Here is a 22,568-nt window from a genome sequence, read left to right on the forward strand (position 1 = left end):
TGGCCATGTTTGCAAAAAGCATCACCACCAACATAATCATCACGGATGCTGCTGGAGATAGTGTGCTGGTTCTCTTTCAATATTCGTTTCGGTATTTCACTATGGGACACGCCCCGATGTCCCCTTTCCCAGAAGCTCCTATAAAGCCAGTTCTTACTGGCAGACACAAGTGACGTCTGCCTCTCGTCACTTATGATTATGATAGGACAGGGACCTCTTCCTTTCATAAGATCCTGTGACCTTCTCTTTGCAGGAGAAGCCTCTTCTATCTCCCAGAAGCAAGCTCTCAGATGGCAGGTGCGGCTGACGGGCTAGCGAAACCAGGTTTCTCGTACCTGCTTTCTGTCGAACCTCTTCTGGCATCTCACCCACCCCCAACACAGAAGTCCACTTTGTCAGGCCTCGCCTTTCCATCCAAACATCGACTGTTTTTAACGACTTCAGACTTGTGGGAAGAGCTGTGCATGGTGACCTCTGCCTGCATCTTCACAGATGTGCTGTCCAGGCCTCCCGAAGAGCCATGGCTCTGATGGTCGCTCAAGAGAGAGCCAGGTGGCTCAATTTGTCCAGTCTGTCTCAGAAAGAGAAGACTCAACTCCTCAATGTGCCTGGATGAAGCACTACAGATGTGCCTGTCCAAAAAGATGCCACCTCCTCCCCCCACTGCATCCCGTCAGAAGTTTGCCCAAAGCCATGGCTCGCCTCGCCTACCGCATCCCCAAACATCAACGTCAAGTGACCGCAGGCACGGAAAACCTCAGTTTTCAAAGGTGCCCCCTGTGCCCCGATGTGATGGCAGGAAGCCAAACCTCCTGTCACTGTGGGTGCCAGGAAGAAGAGACGCGCTATCTAGGACACTGTCACCAGGGAGAGAGAACACGATCAGCCAGACACCTGCGCCACCCCCCCCAAAAAGATATTTTCAAGGGCCCCGAAAAGACATGCAGAGGTCGTGTAAGCAGAGGAGGAAGAGCAAACCCTGCAGAGAGCTATGTGGGGCCGCAGCTGAGTCCCAAACACCAGTGTCATAAAACACAGTTTTCATCCTCTCTAGCTCAAGACTGATCAAAGTTTTTCTCAGGTGCACAACCAGGCTCTGAGCTGAGGGCGCTGCCACAAAACAAATGCATAAAAGTTCACGAAACGGGCACGACGCCTCCGCCTGGTGATGAAGAGCTTGATCGCCTGATGGTGCTTGACACACTGTCTAACCCACCTTTAAAGCTGCTGCAGCACGTTGAGCTGAAAATGCTCTCCTTGAAAAGCAGCTGTGTTGCTTGCACTGGTTTCTGCTATGTGTGTGAGAGTGACATGCATACATTATCAGTTAACCCGTCCTGTATGCAGTTTTTAATGGGAGGATCTAAGGTTTTTGATAAAACCTGACCCTGCTTTTGCATCCAAGGTTTTTGACCTGACCAGGCTATCCTGTCTTCTACCCACCGGCCTTCTCCTAACAGGAGGATGAACGTCTAAATACGCTCTGCCTGGTGCGGGGGCGTTGCACACTTATGTCGATAGAACAGCTGGAGTCAGGAAATCAGAGCAGCTGTTTGGTCATGGTATTCACCACAATTTGGGAAGTCTCTCACAAAGCAGCGACTGTCACACTGGCGTGTGGAGGCCATCATGGTGGCTTGCATGCTCATTGGACGCCTCATCGTGGGCACTATTTTAAGGCATCTCTGTGGAAGACATATGTGTGGCACTTCCACCAGATTCTACAGAATGGATGTTACTGTGTCTACGCTGTCTGACACAGTACTGAGCGCAGACTCCATGTCTGTTTGTTGTTTAAAAAATGTTGGTGTGGAACAGTCTAAGAGGTGACCTTTGTCTGGCAGTACGGAAGCCTCTGCAATCGATAATGAGATACCTAAACAAATGTTGAAAGAGAGCATAGGTTAATAGACGAACCCAGGTTCTCCGGAACATGAGTGAGCTGTCTCACCAGACCACCCTGCTTGCCTGGAGCGAGGGAAAGGTGTGCTTACCTAAAAATAAAGCGAGAAGATCACATCAGGCTCCCTAGAAGGAGGAAGTGCCTCCTCTGGGGAGCAGAGGACAGCCCCCGGGGGTGTGTCCCATAGTGAGATACTGGAACGAATGTTGAATGAGAACCAGTGTTAATTTCTTAACTTAAATATCGGCATAGTGAGAGCCAGAGAAAACCAAACCAAACAATCAAAACTGATAAATGTTTAAATTTCATTAAAAAAAAAATGCTCAAAGGATATCAGAATTATAGGACGTGGACGTGTTAAGTCAAAAATGATGACATGATTGCATAAATCATCATGTTCTGTAATAAGTAGAAATGAAGCGGTGGTTTTGTGACCTCAGAGCTCAGCATAACCTCTCCTAAGTTAGGGCCTTTCTATCTGCAGACCCAATAAAAATAGCCAGTGTATACTGTGTATATAAGTAGGTGCAGCTTACCCATACTGCCTATTGCGACAAAAAAAGTGCTTTAAAAGCCATTATACAGCCAATACTAGAATTAAAGACAAAACACAAAGTAAAGACCGCATATAAGTTAAACTGGAGCCATCCAACACAAAACTGCAACAAAAGCAGAGAATATGATCGAAATGCCCTGCAGCCTCTAATCACTCAACTTTGAAATTATTTAACTGTTGGCCAGAACTATTTCTAGTTTGTAGATGGCCAGGAAATGGTATTTAAAGAGGTGAAAGCTAAATCTACGGATTTCAACAAATTCTGGCAAAGTAAACACAAAATAGTTTTCTGAATTTGCATTTGAAAAAGGAAAAAGAGATTTCCCCTAACAAGGCTGCCTAAACACACTTTCTGGAAACCATTGTGACAGAAAAGCAGGCGCAGCATAAGGCTTCTTATCAAAGGGTCAGTCAGCAGAGACAGAAATCAATGAGTAAAGACATGCATTCATTCCCTCATACATGCTTTTCAAGGTTGCAAGGACGCATAAACGTGTTGACTAGGGATGTTATGATGGCACAATCACATTATAACACAAGTATATTATTAACGTCATTAGAAAAACTTTAAAGTATTCCGAGATGCACACAGAACCTTTATTGTGATGCAAAACAATGCCTTACTGTTTTATGACACCTGGCCCTTTAAAATGCTATGTTGAAGGTTGGCCAGCAAATGTTGCCATATTTAATTGTATCAAATGCTTTGAAACACAATTGCTTCATATTGATTCAGTGCACCAGAAAGCTTCGGTTTCTCCAGTGTAGAAGAATAATCAGTGTTAACTAATTTCATGGCCTGAGAGAACATTTTCTCATCGTAAAAACTTTACTTGCCACTCTTTGGTTTAGTTATGGTGTCACAAAAGCAAAATAATTGGACTTCTGCTTAAATGATGATACCAGGCCTGTGGTATATTAGTCATGGTAGTCTAGTTTAGGTTGCTGTTCTCATAACTTATTGTCAGTTTCTGCTATTAAACAGGGAGAAGAGCAGGCTCAGGTGCTGTTCCAAGGAGGATCTAGAGGTCAGCTGACATTTTCACTGCTACTTCCTGTTCATATGGAAATTCAGACAAGTGGTAAAACAGGTTCAGGTCATCAATTGAACGTGCGTTTCCCTCATATGTGCACATCTGAAACAATGACCACGTTTCTGTTGGGAGTCGTCATGCTTGTCTGTGTCATTCCTCTCAGGTTCTATGTGACACAACTAAAGATGGGACTTTTTTTTTATGTGCTTCACTTTCAGTGCGGCTCACTGTTTTTCTGAGACGCCTTTTGTAATGTAGACTGAGCATCCGAGGAAATCTTTATACATCAGTAAGAAAAGAACATTTTCAATTCACTTTTTGATACTGACAACAGACTCAATCAGTGATGGACTGGTGCAAAAATGATGTAGCAGTTTATTCGTAATTCACTTTTTTTATGCTGCAATAAGTAAACGGAGTACTTGAAGCAAATTAATCCGTTTTATAGGCGTTCAGTCTCAATCAGTGAGTAGTTTTGAATGTTTTTTAATTAAATGTATTTACTATGTGATGTCCATCAACTTTCCTGATTTTTTGTTTATTCATTTTAAAGCTGTTTGGTGCGCTTTGCCTCTCCTGCGGTGCGCATCACATCCAGGTGATTTCTAAGGGAAAGTTGAAACTTTTGAGTCAGTGTCACCGAAACTCCTCAGTGGCTCGTGAATGCTGCAGAAACACAATGAGTGCCACCCTATTTTTATTTTTTTTTTTGTCTGCTTTGGGTGACATCCAATGAGAGCGGGGCTCGTGACCGCGCCCTGCCAGTATCGGAACTTCTGTCAGTTAAAGCGCAGGTGTGTTCTGCCTTAGTTTGAAAAGATCTCAACGACGTCCACCGGCACGGGAGAAAAACTGTCCCTGACATCATAGTTGGAGGATTCTGTTTAACAAGTTGGCTCAAGGATATGCGAGAAACTTTAAAACAGTCAACTTTGGAAGAGACGCCGCGGACGTCCTGATTGGAGTAGATTTCCGTCCTCTGTGATATATGATTGATTAATTGTACCGTACCTCAACGACGTCGAATTTCGCACATTAGGGACAGCAATTTTTGCGCACTATGGATTTAAGCTTTATCAGACGTGTGATTGTTCTGCTCTTTGTTTGCGTATTTGTAAGTCTTCTCCATGGCTCCAGAGGAGAAATGCCACCTAAACCAACCACAACTGTCACAATTTTGCCTCCGATTAAGCCTGATAATGGACCCCAGGCCTACCCAGAAGCCGAAAAAGCAAGTTTGCCAGTGTTTACAATGGATTATGCAAGAATACAGATACCCTTTGAGATCACCTTATGGATGCTGCTTGCCTCATTTGCAAAAATCGGTGAGTTGAATTTACTATCGATCCAAGTGGGTGAGTTGGAATCTAGACTTGGGTTATTGTTTGCATTACCTGTGATCATTTCATAAGCTCTTTGTAGGCAAGAAGTGCTTCTTTCTCATCCTCCCTGGTACTGTTTTTGAATCAACCCCTTGTGTTTTTCTCCTTTTTCAGGTTTCCACGTGTACCACAAGATCACCATCTGGGTGCCAGAGTCATGCCTTCTCATCAGCATTGGTCTGATTGTGGGTGCCATCATGCACTCGGTCAACGAGGAGCCGCCCGCAGTGCTCACCACCAATGTCTTCTTCCTTTACATGCTGCCCCCGATTGTCCTCGACTCGGGCTACTTCATGCCCTCCAGGCCTTTCTTTGAGAATGTTGGCACTGTACGTTTCAAAACTGTCACAATTTCCTGAAATAGATTACACTTCCTGCCCCAGTGCTAATTAATCACAAAAAAACAAAAACAAAACAAATGTCCCTGTGTGTGCAGGTGTTGTGGTTTGCAGTGGTAGGGACCCTGTGGAACAGCATTGGCATCGGCATGTCTCTGTTTGCCATATGCCAGATTGAGGCTTTCGGCGTGCAGGACATAAACCTCCAGGAGAACCTGCTGTTTGCTGCCATCATCTCGGCGGTGGACCCCGTGGCCGTGCTCAGCGTGTTCGAGGACGTGTCTGTGAATGAGCAGCTCTACATCGTGGTATTTGGGGAGTGCCTCTTCAGTGATGCTGTCACTGTGGTGAGTTGGCTCTGGCAGTGTGTTCCAGGGTTTGTGTGAGTTTTTAGTCTAACTTTCAGGCATGCACACACTTGGAGTGACCTTTACCTGCTGCGACGTGTTGGCTTGCTTCATGTACTTCTGGGCTACTGTTTGTTATGAAAACATAGGGGGCAATGAGGAAAGTGCAACCATAGGCTGCCGTGTATTTACTTTATTGACAAAAAGGCCTGCGCTATAAAGGGCTTCCTCAGAGATCCTGCAGAGCAGTTGTGCCTCATCCAGTATGTGGAGAGAGAGAGAGAAGGTTTGGGAATTTAGCAATCACTATTTGTCCTCCAACAAGCTTTATGTCTAATGTGATTATCCCAACACATCTACACTCTCAAAACAGATGTGTTAAAAGTAACACATCATGTGTTGTTTTCTAACACATCTGTGTGTCTAGTTAAGGACAACACATTTTGTGTTAATTTGAACACAATACATATTGTATGTTAAATATTTTAACACAAAAGATGTGTTAAAGCCAACACAAATTGTGTTGTCCCTAAAAAGACACACAAATGTGTTAGAAAACAACACATAATGTGTTATCAATACTTTACACAAAAGATGTGTTAAAGCTAACACAAAATGTGTTGTCCATAAAGACACACAAATGTGTTAGAAAACTGCACATGATGTGTAATTAATACTTTTTTCTAGAATAGAAATCTAGGGTTAAAATGCTCTAAAAATATATATATATATTAAAAAATGCATAGACTGAAATTGTATTAAGCGACCTTTATTTAACATGTCACTAATAATCAGGGCAGCAAACCAGCAGACCAGCAAATCATCATGCAGGAACATCAGGCGCACCATCATTAATTGCATGAAGACCAAGACTGGTAAACAACAGATGTCACAGGCAAATAATTAAACAATCAATTTGTATCTAGGATTTAAACATAAACGATTTCTTGAAGAGGAAATGATGTTCAGAGGTCTTGTGTCTGGTAACCCTTTCACATCTTTAATTTCATATTCATTCGTCCTTTGCACAACATATGAACACATGTGCTCATCAAAATATGAAACCGTTAAAACTCTTAAAAAACAGAGCACCTCTTCATTTTCAGAACCATGTGCACAATCTCTCCAAATAGACGCAGGTACATGCTCTGTACCTGCATTTTATAAGCCAATGTCTTAGAAATATTTATGAAATTACATACAACATGAGCATGTCTTTTCAGAGGGCCATGCTTACTCTCGAATCTCATGCACCATAATTTTAAAAGTGGGCCAAACTTTATCATCATACGCCAATAATGAGTCATAAAATGTGACCCGCTCTGGCGAAATGAGTCGGAAGTCGCAACGTTCTATTTTGAGGTACGGGCAGATAACGTGAAAAAACAATGGATTAAAAAAAAATTTTTTTTTTAGCTAATTTCAAAGAATAGACATTAAAAAACAATCTCCCAAAGTTGTATAGTCCATATAATTGAGGAAAGGCATGTAAATGACAATTCAAGTTGACTTGCAAGTTGTATTAAATGCGTTAAAATTTAACAGGTTGAACAAATTCATCGACTCCTCTCCCGTTAACGTCTACCGTTCCTATTACCTCTGAGGATTTCCCTTTACCTCTGAAACGTCTCTATCTCTGCTCACTTCATAAAACCAATCAAAATGCTTAAAAATGTACACACACAGTGACACAAAGGGCCACAATAGGCGGGAAGTCACGTTTCGAGTGACTGGTGCACGCGATTGGTCCAGCCATCACTCCTGTCAAACTAGCTATCTGTGTTGGTGTAGCCTAAACTAATCGTAGAAAGTCTCTCAATATTCGTCATTGTCAAAAAAGTCATCGTCTTATTACAATATTAGTATCGTGTAGTACTGTAGTATAGTGTAGCGTGTTGATCTGTGTTTCGTTTTAAAATGTCATTCGCTAAAGAAAGTAGAGTCGCGAAAGCTTTAAACTCTCGTGGCGTCCAATTTTAGCTCTGCTGCTGGACAGCAAGACTTGGTAGCGCTAGTTACGGATTTTTTTACTGAGGTGATATCTTCTGAAGAAGAAAATGACAGCGATGTCGAAGACTCGGATATGGAAAAGGAGCAAGAATTCGCCACTCATGTGGAAGACGACGATGAAGTCATTGAGCAACCTGTGACTGATATTAAAGAGGTGACGAGGGCTATGTCGAGCTGTGGAGCAGTGTGTGTGGGAACAAAAATAAATATTTTCTAATCATTTGGGCTTCAGTCTGGTTTAATACCATTTTATATGTGTACAAATGCCTTTGGTAAAATTAAGCTTTAAGATAAAGAGTTTATCCCCTTAAATTCACAGGATTTTGAAAGCTATCAACAAAAAAACGGGCAAAAAACTTTAAACGCGATTTTCTCAGGTTTTCAATCGTAAAAAAAAGGGTGGAAGATCATAAATCAAATGGCCATATTTTGAAAACCATCCAACGTATGACTTTGACTATGGTATCATTTTAAAGCTTATTTCCATTCCTTTCTTTTGATACCAAAATCTCAATTTTGACATTTGGGTCACTGTGACTCATTTTGCTGGATCAGGTCACAAATGATGTTTTGGGGTGAGTGGTCTGTCTGGATAAAGAATCTTGAACAAATCATGGTGGTCAATAACCAACCGCTTTAAAAAGACACAAAGCCCAACACTGACAACTGGAGAAAATACAATACTACATATTTCTCTGAGGAGAAGAAACAATTTCCAATGTTGATCATGTTCACTGACAAAATCTCCAATCAGAAAAGGTAAAAAGAGCAAGAGACACCACATCTGACTTGCTGTTTGTCTTATGGGATTATCTGATGTTCTCAAGTTAAAAATAACACTTGGTTTGTTTTTTTCATTTGCAACACCATAGTCAAAGCTTTGTAATCTGTCATTAAACTGGTCCAAAGTGAACAACTTGTCTTCATAAATGTAACGTTTTAACATCAGTTTTACTTCAACTAAAGCAACACCTTCCAAAATGTCGTGCATAACATCCACACAAATATTTTCAGTAACATGAAAATAGTTTAGTGAGTTTAAACAGGAAGATGTTTTTATTCCTGTTAAATTTGGAGTATTTTGCAAGACATGCTCTTTATAGTTTACTTTGTCATGAAACTCCTGGTGATCATCATCAAACACACACTGGACAGTTTGTTTGTCAGTTAGACAAAAATGGCAAAATTTGTTAGCTGAAAAGCTCTCTAAAAACCCACCAAGTGAATGGCAAGCCAGATTATCAGCGGTCAAAAGGCAGATAGTACCATGGAGCACAGAAATCTGACCCTCAATTTCAACCTCCATCCCATCCGTTTCAAGTCTTCGAATGTCATCTAAAAAAGGTGCAAATATTTTGTCAAAGCCATAGACTTCCCGGTCGATAGAATTAAAGAGTAGACAGAGGTGGATGTTTGCAAGGGAGGAGTTCAATTCCACAGGCAAGTTTCTTAAACAAAAGTAAACAGCTCCCATTTTGTGAATTTTAGTTTTTGACCCCAAAGGATTGGTTGTTTCCACGTCATCAAAATATATTTGGATTTGTAGAGCATTGGGATACCTGTTGTATAATGTATGATTCGCAAAATGTGTGCCATTGCAATAATCTCGCATTTTACCATCAACACTTTTTGTCGATTGCTTATAGAGTTTCTGCATTTTTTCACTTCCAAAGAGGAACTTTATGGTATCAATAATTGAAATGTACTGGAAAGTGTCTGCAGCCAGTACTTGAGAAAATTTTCCCTGCTTTCTTGCAGTGTCGCGTCTGTGTCCTAAGAAAATTTCTGTGGGCTTGACAAGGGAGTGTTTTTCAGAAAAATATTTGCACATTTTATATGGAGTATCGACCTCTGAAAACATACTTTGTGCATTTTCAAAATCTTGCATTAAAGACTTTACAGCTTCATCATCATTTGATATAGAGTAGCTGTTAATCACAGATGCAGTTTTCTCTTTTAAAGAGTCCAATGTCTTGTCAAGTAGTTCCTTGGTGCATGTAATGCTTTTCTGTACATCAGTCAAGGTGGCATTTGATGAGGAGTACATTTTAGCAACAAATGATGCGGCACACTCACGGTGGTCTGAAAATTGAAGATCCCTGGAAGTGTCCAATTCAGCGTCCAAATTAGTTTCAGAAGTGTCCATAGCATGATTGCAAGATGGCACAGAGACATCCTCCAACACATCACTTAGATCAACTTGTTCAAGATGTTGTGGGTTTGCAACTGAATTGTGTTCTCTATTGAGATGTCTGGCATATGAATTGAAATTATGATACGTTCTCTGACAATGGTTTTGACTACATACAATTGTATATTCCTGTGCATCTGAAACTGCGTGAACTTGCCTAAGATGTCTGATCAGTGTCCTTACACTGTTTGAAATTGACTTTTTGCACTTGGGACACGTGTACATGTTTAATCTATTCTAGTGCATGGAGCTTGGCAATCAACTCCAAAACTTTTGATCTCTTTGGTCTTGAGGTGGGCAAGTCGTAAACATGCTCAATAAAAGAATACACAGTAGGGGTGGGCGATATGTATCGTTTGCGAAATTATCGTTAATGTTGTTTTGACGATGAGTAATTTTGCAATATCGAGATATATATATATATATATATATATATATTATATATATATATTTTTTTTCAATCGCCAAAAATCAATAAAGTGCGGCGCTAGTGGTCCTCTGCCCTTACCACGGCGCCACGCCCTGCTTTGAACACTCTAATTTTTTCAAAGTAAACGCTTGGACCCCGCGGGACACTCAGCTAAGAGCATCGAGGGGGCGCCGAGAGGCAGGGGCTGGGACAGACGGTAGCTCGCCTCGCGGCGGACCGTCAGCTCGATCACGAGATCCAACTACGAGCTTTTTAACTGCAGCAACTTTAAGATACGCTATTGGAGCTGGAATTACCGCGGCTGCTGGCACCAGACTTGCCCTTCAATTGATCCCCGTTAAAGAATTGAAAGAGTCCTGTATTGTTATTTTTCGTCACTACCGGCTCCCCGAGTCGGTAGTGGGTAATTTGCGCGCCTGCTGCCTTCCTTGGATGTGGTAGCCGTTTCTCAGGCTCCCTCTCCGGAGGGAGAAGTAGCCTGAGGAACGGCTCGAGGTTATATAGAGTCACCAAAGCGGCCGCGGCACCCCGAGAGGCACCCCGCATGGGTTTTGGGTCTGATAAATGCACGCATCCCCGAAGGTCAGCGCTCGTTTTGCATGTATTAGCTCTAGAATTGCCACAGTTATCCAAGTAACGGTAGAGCGATCAAAGGAACCATAACTGATTTAATGAGCCATTCGCAGTTTCACTGTACCGGCCGTGTGTGCTTAGACTTGCATGCTTGTGTTCATTTTATTGTGATCTTAATGCAAGTTTTAATTTTTTTTTTAAATATCGTCAAAATATCTTTATCGTGAAAATCCTAAAAAAATCGAGATATTTTTTTTTGCCCATATCGCCCACCCCTAATACACAGAGTTAAGTTGGACAGGATAGGCTACATTACAGACCCACAACATTTTGAACAACTTGTCCAGGGCACATGTCAGTCCTTCGTCCTGTAAAGGGATGGCAACTTTGTCATGCTTTGCCACAATAATATATTGTGCTGCTGAACATGGATCTCCCAGACATACAAGCTTCGGTTGTTGCACGTCTGCTGCTCCTGCTGTTTGTTCTTGGTAGAGGCTGGGGATACTTGTTCCAGTCTGGGAAGATAAAAATATATCAACTGTTATTTTGGAAATGAAATTAAGCATTTTAACATGTAAATAGTTATTTATTCTGACACATCCATCAATACTCATTCAGGTTTTGTCCTGACAACTACTGTGCACATAGTAATTAATTTGTTGATACACATAATTATGAATTCATCCATTTAACATTCAGACCACAGGAAGACTAAAATACATAGATTCCATTTTTTAAAACCAAAGGTCTGGGGTATAACAGCAAAGGTACTGCAAAGAGTTGTTTGTCAGCAGTTTACCTGTTTCACCTCCAGGATATATGACAAGGCTGATTTCACGCTGCACTTGGACCAGCCTTTGTTCCTCCCAGTTGCAGTCGGAGGTAGAAAACTCTGGTGAGTGACTTAAGAGCTCTGAGACAACGTGACTCTGTGAAGAGGGAGAAATCGGCAGACATACAGTTAGTTATTGACAAAGATGTGCCCCAAACCACAGTTTTTAACCTGTTGCTGTTTTTATCCTATGTACTCTGACCTTCAGTGTGTCTAGAAAGGTAAATATATAAATAACTTGAATTTAGACTCAATCAAAATATTTTTTGTAATTTTTAATGTAATGTAATTATTATCCCTAGTGGGAATATGACGCACAATTACACAATTTGATATATCATGTTCATGAGGGTCTAGGAATAACCTTAGGAATACGAGGTTTAAAAAGAATATGGCAAAAGCCTACTGGCCATCCAATACAAATGATAGATTCATATTCTATCAGGAGGCTAACTGAACTTACCATCACTCTCCTCACCAGCTGACAGAACATCAGGATCGTTTTTATTTTCCAGTCTGGTCACTTTCAGGAGTTTGGGAACAATATGTCCTTCCCATTTCCGAAGGAATTGATTTTCCTTGCCAGGAAACATTCTCGCAAACTCTGCATCAAACTGAGGAGTTGCAACTCATATTAGCTCATGTTCAAATACTGATTAGGTTTTCTAATGCCATGGGCGTCAATATTGCTACAATTACTACAATACAACGTGCTGAAAACTTACCAAATATGGCAGGTCTACAAAGCGAGGGTACTGCTGAAAAATCTCCACTACTGTTGGTGACTGAGTTGTGATCCAGAGCCTTCGGTTGTTGAAAGTTTTCTCCATGCCCATTTTGATGGATGTAAGGTTCTCGGGAGATGGTCTCATCCTTTTGGTGGCCGTTATCCAATCCTGCGTAGATTCGTCTTCTCCTTCTGCAATTACTTGTAACGGTACAGCTCCCGCAGAACCCTCACTTGACCTCCTACGTTTGCGATAGCGTCTCTGATCATCATGAAGGCTTCTCCGCAGGTTCCTCAGTTTCATCTCAATGAATCCACAGTGGGACACTGGATCATATAAGTGCTCCTGGAACATTTATATAAAAAAAACAAACAAACATGAAAACATTTAAAAAACACAGAACATATATAAAAACATTTAAAAACACCTAAAAAAATGGGGAGGGGGGGTAAACAAATAAGGTAAGATGGAGAAATCTGCAGTATAAGACACCTTAAAAACAAATAATGCATGGCTATCTGCGTTTTATGGGAATAGAATAGAATTTTCCAGAATAGAATCAGGCTTCCTGATAACCTGTTCTTCATACAGTACAGTTATGCTTTTCTGTTGAGTACCAGTTATATTGCTACATATTTTGATAATCTTGGATAAGGCATTCTTAACATTAAGAAAGGAGTACCAGCCGATGGCAGAGAACGTCAGTATGGATTCAATAAAAGATCAATAAAACAAAGTCATTAAAGATTTGTCCTCATGGAACCTTGCCAGTTTCCTGAGGCAGTATAGACCCTGCTGCCCTTTCTTGCATAGCATGTTACTTTACATCTACTGAAAAAAATCTGATAACACTTACAAATCCTTCATTCTCTTCTTGTATCTTGATCATGAGTGATGGGAAGACTGCAATCATGCTTTTGGCCAACATCAGCTTGTCAGCACTGGAGGGGTAACTGTAATCAAAATTAAGGATTGTAATGAAGAATACATCAGATATGTTTTGGCACTGGCAGTATGGGTGACAACATACAAACAGAGCTCATCAATGCAAAAAAAAAAAAAAAAAAAAAAAAAAAAAATACATTTTAGAGCACATGCACTTGAATGATGTAGATGATGCGAAATTAACTCACAATCCCCGTCGCTCAACCAGATTGCTGACAGCTGTTCTTACAAGGAGTTTTCGGGATGTGAGAGAGAGTGTTCCAGATTTTTCATATTCAACAAGTACAGTTGGGGCTTTGTTCTTGATTAGTGCCATCAAACCTGCAGCATCAAAGCTGTGCACACTATCAGTTTGTCTTAGAGACTCTTTCTGTGAAAGCAGATAAAGCACATAATGCATTATGGCCCCTAATACATAATAGAACACAGAATAAATACATTTATTGTGATCAGACTTTTCCCCTCATATCCCCCAGCCGTACATTCTACCATTGTATCAATTTGTAATCAATAGATGCTGTAAATACTTCCAATAGCCCACTTTGACGATCTTCACCTGCATTCAATGGTTCAGCCTTTGAAAGAAAAATTTGTCATTACTGGAATGCTAATTGTTAAGATTGTGTGACTATTACTGGTAATACTCACAATCAAAATAAGGTACAGGACATTCAATGTAGTTCCATGAGTCGCACCAAAAGTAAGTTGCGAGATTTGAGAAGCAAAGAGTACCTCATTTTGTTTAGCCTCCATCAAGATGATTTGGTATCTATCCAGGTGCTTCAGGGGCTCATCATCATCAATGTAGTCGTTGAACTCTGGATTGTATTTTAACAGCCGGTGGAATACACTGTCTCTTTGCTGGGATAGAGTTTGTTCTATGAGATCAGCTGTCCCAGTCACATTGAGGACTCTTTTTGACACCTCTATGTCATTTCTGATTACTGTGACTAGGGCTGTCGCGGTGAGGGAATTCCCACCGCGGTGACTCATAGCCGCTCAACAGCGCGGTATGCGGTGATATCGCATTTTTGCTACTTTCCACAACACGCAATGTTAGATGAAAATCGAGCGCATAATCCGTCTTTTTTCCCCAGCGATTCTGACATTTCACTTTGCTTTGCCTGTCATTTACTCGCTCACAGACCAACATAGCGGAGATCAAGCAGCGCATACCCCAGTTCTGCAACATTGTTGCAGACCTGCGCAAGTTTCGTTTAGTAATGACGGAGAAAAACGAAGCAGATCAGTGCAGCAGTTGAGCTCACGTGTCCGGGATACAGTTTTTTTAAACAGACTGCCCCCGACCAACCAACCCAAGCTGAACTTTAACTGTTTCCGCGAAGTTGTTAGAGCTTATTTCTGGCACGGCACATTTTTTAAATGTTTTTTTTTTTTTTAATAGTTTCACCTACACAGTTTTGTTGAAATGATTAGGTATTTCCCAACAGCAAATGTGCACACCAAGCTGTGGTTCTGTGGAAGCTAGTTTATTGTTGACATTAGACGGTCGCATTTACAACATTAAACATGGATAACAAGGGAAGATTCAAAGCCATAAAGTGTCCGGACTAGGCAGAGGAGTAAAGCCGAGATAAAGGTAGGCCACTGCATTTTATTTTAACTTCTATTGCTACGACACTGAGTAGGCATATTCTTGTAATATCAGCTGCTGAGGGAGAATGAGACCACAACGAGTAGCATGCAGACGTGTGTGTGGTGCCTATATGCAAAGATGATGACAGAAACGCGGCACCTCGCTGTGTTAATGTGTTTCTCCTGCCTTGCGGGGAATATACAATGTATCATTATTACTGTGCTGGCTTTAAAAAAGTATCAGTCGCTTTGTATCTACTGTGCAGTCTTAAAAACTCTTTTAGTTTCTCGAGTTGTTCTGCACGTGCAAGGGGGCGTGCGGTGGGCGGTGGTGGCCTGGACACGCACCGCGGAGGTCCTCTCAGCACCGCGGTGATTGCATTTTGCGGTTATCGCGACAGCCCTAACTGTGACAAGAACTTTGTTGCTGGTGGGTGGGTTGTCTTGTGTGTTCTATAGGAAAAAGGAAAGCTACAATTAGATAATTTGAATAACCAACACAACCTACAGACAATAGAGACACCCTGTATTGGGTGACACCCTTGGCTACCCATTAGGGCTACAGCTATCTTTTTTTGTGTTCATGAACATAAATGCATAATGAAAATAGCGTGGCTGTAAAATGATCAAGAATTTGCCTTTTTTTTGTCAAGAAAACCTCTGGAGAGGTAAGCATGTCAAATGATGTTTTAAAACCATGAAAACCAAGCACTAGTCCCTGCGGGTAAATGCTGCGTTAAGGTGTGTTGGAGTAGGAGACGTCTCCGTCAGGTCAGCGCACGGTAACGTGACAGCAGCAAGCTAAGCTAAGCCAACGCAGCCCTGTGTGTGAGCCGTCAGTCAGACTGCCTGTAGCAGCTTCAGTCCATGTCATTCACACAGTACATGAGCCAGCAAATGAGACACGTTACCACAGAACAAACGATAACGTTACTAGCAGCTAAATGGCTAAAATAGTGTTAAAACATGATGCACACGACTGACGACCCACCCCACGGTTTTTTAAAGTCTTCGGTCGCTTCTTTTATTTGAAATAAACGGTCGTAGTGCATCCCAAGAGCAGCCTCCATCGCAAGTCCTTTTTTGAATGTGGCGGTAAACCTTGCTCAAACCTGCTTTGCAGGGGTTAACCAGGGCACAGGGCTCTCAAGTTTTCAAGTTTGCTTGGAGTGAGATTCGGGCGGGGCAGGGGCCAGGCCGTGTGCGGAGGTTTCTTTCGGGTTTTTTTTTTTGGGGGGGGGGGGGGCTGGTCCCTTGCAGTATCCCATCGCCATAAACTAGCTACTTAAAGAACAAAGAAATTGTTTTATTAATATCAAAATCACAAATCTTCACTTATGCAAAGTGTTGTTGTAAGTGTTTGTGGCAGATTTTGATGCTTGATGACTGATATTGGGGGCTCCCATTTAAAGCACAGCCATTTTCACAGTCATGATGGATGACAGAGTTCCATTCAGAGCCAACGTGTTCCTGGTCTTGGTTTTATTGAGCACCATGGAAAAAACCCTCTCTGCATCAGCATTTCAGTGTGGCAGAACTAAAACCAGTTTGGCAATTGTAGATAGCCTTGGGAATCTGCTCATACCAGTCACCTTTGAAAAAAATGAACCACGGAAGCCTAATTACACTCCTACATATTTTTCATTTTTCATTAAGTTGCTCATGTCAAGGGTGTGTGCTGAATATTTAGACCTACTACTCAAACGAACACTTTAATCGGCAGGTATTGGTCTTTTACAAAGAGTAGGAAAACTATAGTAATTAATAAAAGATTCAAATAAATGAAGATATGACCTGCTGATGATCCTGACGGTTCTCTTCCACCTCTGCGTGAGACTTGAGAGCCCTGCCAGGGCATAAGCGCAAGGGCAAGGCTCCCGGTTGGCACTTTTGTTACGGTCTATGGTTAGATGTCTGTGACAAACTGTTGTTTTGTGTTTGCCTGATACATGTCTTGGTTGAAAAATAGTACTGTCACATTTATCTCTATGAATAAAACTTAGAGGCTAATTCAAAAATTCCCGCCCTGTAGACTAAAATAACACACAGTTGTGTTAACTTGTCCAGTACACAAAATGTGTTAAGATTTTGAGCTTCTTAACACATGTTGTGCTGATTCCAACACAACATGTGTTAATATGTGACAACACATTTTTTGTGTCATTTTTTAACTCATCTTTTCTGAGAGTGTAAAGAACTGCCACCTCTCATTTCTTCATGGATTTTTCCAGAAAAATGGTAAATGTGTCAGGATTATTTTTAAAAGAATGTATGCAAGCATGAATGGAAATGAGTCATATGAGACAAAACAGTTTGTATAATTCCAACGAGCTTGAAAATCAAAATTCATTGTGACCACCTTTGTTCTTAAACTCAGCCTGAACCCTCTTAGACAAGATTTCGTGTAATTTCTTTAACATTTCGAAGCTCCTCTTTGGATGTTGGCTTCCTTTCGTTCCGTTCTCTGTTAAGAGGATCCCGCACTGCTTCAGTGATGTTTTTTTTTTTTCTTTCTATTTCTTAAGAAAATCACTTTCAGATACTGTTCATCTGTTGTAGAGAGTTCTTTAGGACTGACACAGTTTCCTCAAACGCTTAAGAAAACACTGCACACCATGGTGAGATATCCCAATTTTTTTCAGCTTAGATCTCTGTGGAAATCACATTGTTGGTGAAAAAAAAATCTTTTTTTGTCTGTTGGCTTTTTTTCCCCCCTTAGATGTGTCTACGTGACAAGCGGATAGTAACAAAGTGCTCAAATATACTATTTTAAATGAGCTCTTTGCTAAGTGGTCTTTTATGTATGGACTTGACACTGGTTTATCCCATGACTCGGGTACCTTTTTTTTTCTGTTGGAAAGATTCAAAGGTCTGTGCTAAGTGGTTTGAGCAACATAAAAACCCCAAAACGCATTCCTCCCACATGAAAAGGGTTGGGTACAAAGACCATGGCAAAAAAAAAAAATTAAAATGGGCAAAAAAGCTGCCAACGTCCAAAGAAAAGCGCTGAAAGACCATCAGAAAGCCTGGAGAACCGTTGCTCAAGATCACTTTGAAAGCTTTCAATAAAGCAAAAATATAAAGGAATGAAAGGTGGCTTTGGAACAACTTTTACATCAGTTGTTTGGCTGACTACACAGGCAAACAACTGACACACAACATGGATCCATTGTTGGGTTTCAGCTCAGGTTTCGTTTCAGATTGTGCAATTCGTTTCTTGTCTTTTCTACATCGGTGTGCATGTATGTGAACAAATGTCTGTGGAGGAAATCTCTGTGCACCAGCAAGATTTTGTAAATAAAAAAGGAATTGGAAACGAACCAAGGGAATGTTAGGAATATGAAACAAATGTCTCCACAGTAAAGAGTCATGCCACATTCAGAGCCTGTTTACTCAGATGCTGCCTAACCGGTTTCTGAATTCGCAGTTGCTTGTACCTTTGGTGGCGTGGGAGGAGTCAACACCCATCATCATCTGATACTCCAGTGAAGGGAGCTCACGCTCAAACCCCCCAGTTGTTCTCTTTATTTTGCGCTCCAACCCACCTACATAAAACTGGTCTGTGCATTGGGGTGGTGACCCTCTTGTTTAGTACACAGTAGTGGAGCTGATGCAGAGGGGGGTGGCAAATATTTGCCCAGGAGTGGCCCACACAGAAGCTTTTACAAGATGCAATATGCACAGGAAGCCAGGGTACTTCTGATTTCCAGGGAGGAGCAGTTATGTCACCAACAACGTCAAAGGTTAAAACTGTAATCAGTCATCATATTACCAGCAAGTTGGATCCCACAGTTTAAAGTGACTTAATGGCTGTTTTCTTTCCTGTTTATATAAAACAGGCATTGGTATGCAAATTAAAACGGTGAACCAACTTGGCTTCATGGAAAGAAGTCGCTTGAAACAGATAAAAAGCCAGAGAAGCTTTGAGATAGGTTTGTTTCATATTTACTTAAGTCCGTCAGTTATTTATTTATTTTCTTTTACAAATTTCTTCTGGTCGAAGGTTGATTTTCTTTTTCTATTTATTTATTTGAATGAATTTTTTTCCCCCCAATATAACAATATACCGGAGAACTTAAATACTGACACATACTTAAGCCTTTAGAAAAACTGAAATGACCCCCAGAGACGGCTAAATGCTGAAGCTTTTTAGTAAACGTTTGAAAGAAGTCCGATGGGATTGTGCGCATTTGCTCGAGTCTACTTTTAGCTATAGAATTTTGCTTACTTGTGAGTTATTGCAGCAGGATTTTTTTTTGTTTATTTGTGACTGACTGACTCAAAATAAACTACAGTGCCAGTGTTCGTACTAATAAGAGACTATGCAACCACATAAGTTTGTTTGAGGTTTTTAGTTGACCGAGTGCACAGCCAATCTGCGCAGAATGATAAATCCTTCTGTTTCATGACTCACTCAAGTAATGGTTGAAAAGAGATCATAGAGCAAACAGTGCAGAGTAAATATTTCAATGAGTCCCTCTTGTCCAAATCGGTGTTAGAGGCCATGGTTCGTGACCCCACCCATGACCTCTGTGTGGAATGTGATGCATGCTGCTAAAAAACATCTTTTTGCCTTTTTTTTAGGTGTTGTACAACATGTTCAACTTCGTGGCAGAGATGCCGGAGGTGGAGCCTGTGGACGTGTTTTTGGGAGTGGCGAGGTTCTTCGTGGTCGGACTTGGCGGGATGGGCTTTGGGATCTTGTTTGGTTTTGTGGCTGCCTTCACAACGAGATTCACCTCCAAGGTCCGAGAAATCGAGCCACTCTTCATTTTCATGTACAGCTACCTGGCCTACCTGGTGGCGGAGCTTTTTGCCATCTCATCCATCATGGCGTGAGCAAACACAAGAATGTTTACAAGTTGCATTAAATATCTCAAATAGCAGACGGTTTAGCTAAAGCAAAAAAAAAAAAAAAACGCACCACAATGCCCTCTTGTGTTTGTGTGCTCCTGCAGCATCATAACCTGTGCTCTCACCATGAAGTACTACGTGGAGGAGAACGTTTCCCAGCGCTCCTGTACGACCATCCGACACGTGGTCAAGATGCTCGGCTCCATCTCGGAGACCCTCATCTTCTTCTTCCTGGGTGTCGTCACCATAACAACGGAACACGAGTGGAACTGGGCCTACATCCTCTTCACATTGCTGTTTGCTTTTGTATGGAGAGGTCTGGGTAAGAAGAGAGCAGGTGGTGTGTAAGTCATGTTCGGAGCTCGTTTAGTTTGACTTGCAATGCTCTTGTAGTGGCGCTCTTTCCTCACAGTACTCCACTTTACCGCTACTGTTAAGCAGTCTTCTTGGCAATAAGCTTGACATTAAAATGATCTTCCAAGGCAGTAACTTCGTTCAAAAAAGGAACTTTAATTGAAAAAGCAAAAAAAACAAAGTTACAAGATTCACTAATATTTACTTTTACTTGTCAAAAAACTGTCTTGCTCCTTAGGCTGCTTAACCTGGTCTGATCTAAAATGGCTGTGATGTCATCAGCAGCGTAATTAAAAGAGCAATGCAACATTTTTAAAGGGAAACTACTAATCATTAGCCAATGTTAATATGGCTCTTACAGCTCTGTTGATGGTTGATGTAAGAGCAAACGGGAGTCTCAGAGGTTTTCATTAAGGTGGGGTTGTGTGAGGTCCTTATCAATAGTACCTGGGTACTCATTGTACCCAATAGGATGGAGGAGCATGACAGTATGACATTTAAGCTAAATAGCTTCCTGCTGTGGACTGATAACTGAAACAGTGCAAAAAAAGATTTACATTTGTGTGAAGATGCCCAGAAGGGTCATAAAATGGAATTTTATATTTTGTTAACGAGTCAACCTCTGACTAACCCTAACCTCCGACATTTTCCAACCCGACCTCCCAGGTGTTGTGGTGCTGACTCAGATCATTAACCCTTTCCGCACCATTCCGTTCAACACGAAAGATCAGTTTGGTCTGGCCTACGGAGGTCTGCGAGGTGCAATTTCATTCGCTTTGGCCTTCACCCTTCCTGACAACATTAACCGCAAGCCGCTCTTCGTCACTGCCACCATTTCCATCATCCTCTTCACTGTCTTTCTTCAGGTAAGAGGGTGTTCACTTCGTTATATTTGGATTGTTCTTGCAAGTTTTGGCGATCTGCCTTCTGGGTCCACAGTGCACACACTTCTGAAATGTCGTCGGTACTCGCTGCTTTGTTTGACTTTGTTTGCCACCTCTGGTTGTTGTTTTTTCCAACTGTAATTAGTATGATAATATGTTGGTCTGCAGAGCATTCGGGAGGCAGGTAATCACTTGTCATAGAACGGATTGTTGGCATGTTGTGTCGTGATTCACTTGTAAGCTCTGAGCGTAATACTTTTCTTATGGAACCGCTCAAAATTGGTTTGCGTTTTGTATTTGATGCTCTTGCTTTCCAAGTCAGTAAGCATGTTTCCATGATACTATTTATAATAATAATAATGATAATAAAAAAAAATTATTGTGTTTGTCTGGTTAAAAACTAGATTTTTTTTTTTTTTTTTAAAGGCCGGTAAACAACATCGTAAGAAAACGAGCTATTCAAAGCTGCACTGAGACGCATGATAGTGCTATTGGGAATGTTCTCCTATCACGTAACTGCAGCGTCACGAAATCACCACTCAAGACCGCATCCGTGCAGTGAATTCGACTGTACTTGCATGTATGGATGACCTCTTCCACAGAAAGTTAGAAGTGACGGAATGTTTTCAGTATTTTCTCACACGGTCCGAAGCTTTGTGGCATCTTAGATAATTATGCCGGTAGCTCGGTTCCGTTCCTATTTATGAATGCTGGGACAAGGACGGTGGTCCAGTTATAAATATCCAAGCCGAACTTGACTCAGCTGTGCATGTAAGCATGACCAAAGCTGTAACTAGTCAGCTGTTTCTCTGCCTAACAAAAAAAAAATTGCTTTATGAAGTACCACAAATCAATTTCTAATCTGTACATTATTTTTTTAACCTTTTAAATACCCCCACCCCCTATTTCTCTGTAGGGCATCAGCATCCGACCTCTGATTGAATTCATCGAAGTCCGCAGAACCAACCGCAACCTCGACACCATCAATGCGGAGGTTCACTGCAGGGTATGACACAGATCGATGTACATGTTGTGGTCAGCATATTTTTCTCCTGACAGATGGACTAACTACTCTCACTTACTATCAGCTCATGGAGCACACCATGGCGGGCATAGAGGATCTCTGTGGACAGTGGAGTCACTTCTACTGGAAAGACAAGTAAGATTTTTGTATTCTCTGGTGTCGTTCTGCCTAAAACAACAACAACAACAATAAAAAAAAAAAAAGCCACTAGTCAGCGTGTAGCAAACAGCCGCGGTGCAAATGGAAAAGTTTGAGTTAACCTGCTCTTCGTTTCCTTCTCTGAGGTTTTGGTTGACAATGCAGCTACTGTCGATCAGACTTTGTTGTCATGTGAAGCTTCCGCAGTAACACACGCTTTTCTTCCTAAAGGTTTGACATGTTTTTACTTCCTCAGTTCTTCTTCCTGACTTTTATATGCTCACCAGTTTACAAATGCACACTCCTGATGTGGTTAAAGTGCAGTTTTCTTACACACTTTTGTTTCATACCCAAGTGCTGTGAGTAAGTAGATCTCAATGCGAGATGTTGTTGGAGTGCAGTTGAATTCTTGCGATTTGATTGATTCAAATCCTTCTACAACATAG

General features: G+C 41.4%; 2 protein-coding genes across 6 annotated transcripts in view; one reads left to right on the forward strand and one right to left on the reverse strand.

The window, feature by feature from the left end:
- The first annotated feature begins 3,942 nt into the window (after positions 1–3,942).
- slc9a2 (solute carrier family 9 member 2) overlaps positions 3,943–22,568 on the forward strand; it is a 32,586-nt gene continuing 13,960 nt past the window's right edge. For all 5 annotated transcript variants that reach the window (XR_012772539.1, XR_012772541.1, XR_012772540.1 and 2 more), the window contains exons 1-8: positions 3,943–4,818; positions 4,990–5,204; positions 5,312–5,560; positions 19,453–19,703; positions 19,827–20,044; positions 20,743–20,942; positions 21,877–21,966; positions 22,049–22,119. Coding sequence is in view for 1 of the 5 variants with exons in the window: in XM_075479367.1 (XP_075335482.1) it covers positions 4,554–4,818; positions 4,990–5,204; positions 5,312–5,560; positions 19,453–19,703; positions 19,827–20,044; positions 20,743–20,942; positions 21,877–21,966; positions 22,049–22,119 (1,559 nt within the window). In the remaining 4 variants the exon portion in view is untranslated. The remainder of the gene's footprint in view (positions 4,819–4,989; positions 5,205–5,311; positions 5,561–19,452; positions 19,704–19,826; positions 20,045–20,742; positions 20,943–21,876; positions 21,967–22,048; positions 22,120–22,568) is intronic.
- LOC142396292 (uncharacterized) lies at positions 11,953–14,265 on the reverse strand. The gene is made up of 7 exons (XM_075478851.1): positions 14,005–14,265; positions 13,800–13,847; positions 13,461–13,642; positions 13,184–13,280; positions 12,325–12,672; positions 12,063–12,213; positions 11,953–11,963 (listed from the first exon to the last, which is right to left on the reverse strand). Exons 1-7 carry the CDS (start codon positions 14,263–14,265, stop codon positions 11,953–11,955), a joined length of 1,098 nt encoding a protein of 365 aa, XP_075334966.1.

The sequence above is a fragment of the Odontesthes bonariensis genome, chromosome 12 (assembly GCF_027942865.1).
Source record: "Odontesthes bonariensis isolate fOdoBon6 chromosome 12, fOdoBon6.hap1, whole genome shotgun sequence".
Classification (NCBI taxonomy): domain Eukaryota; kingdom Metazoa; phylum Chordata; class Actinopteri; order Atheriniformes; family Atherinopsidae; genus Odontesthes; species Odontesthes bonariensis.

Coding starts and splice junctions, on each gene's coding strand:
- LOC142396292 (XM_075478851.1), bottom strand. CDS start 14,265: ATGAGTCACCGCGGTGGGAATTCCCTCACCGCGACAGCCCTAGTCACA. Junction 13,643..13,799: donor GTCAAAGTGGGCTATTGGAA/GTATTTACAGCA, acceptor CTGCTTTCACAG/AAAGAGTCTCTAAGACAAAC. Junction 12,214..12,324: donor TTGTAGACCTGCCATATTTG/GTAAGTTTTCAG, acceptor GCAACTCCTCAG/TTTGATGCAGAGTTTGCGAG.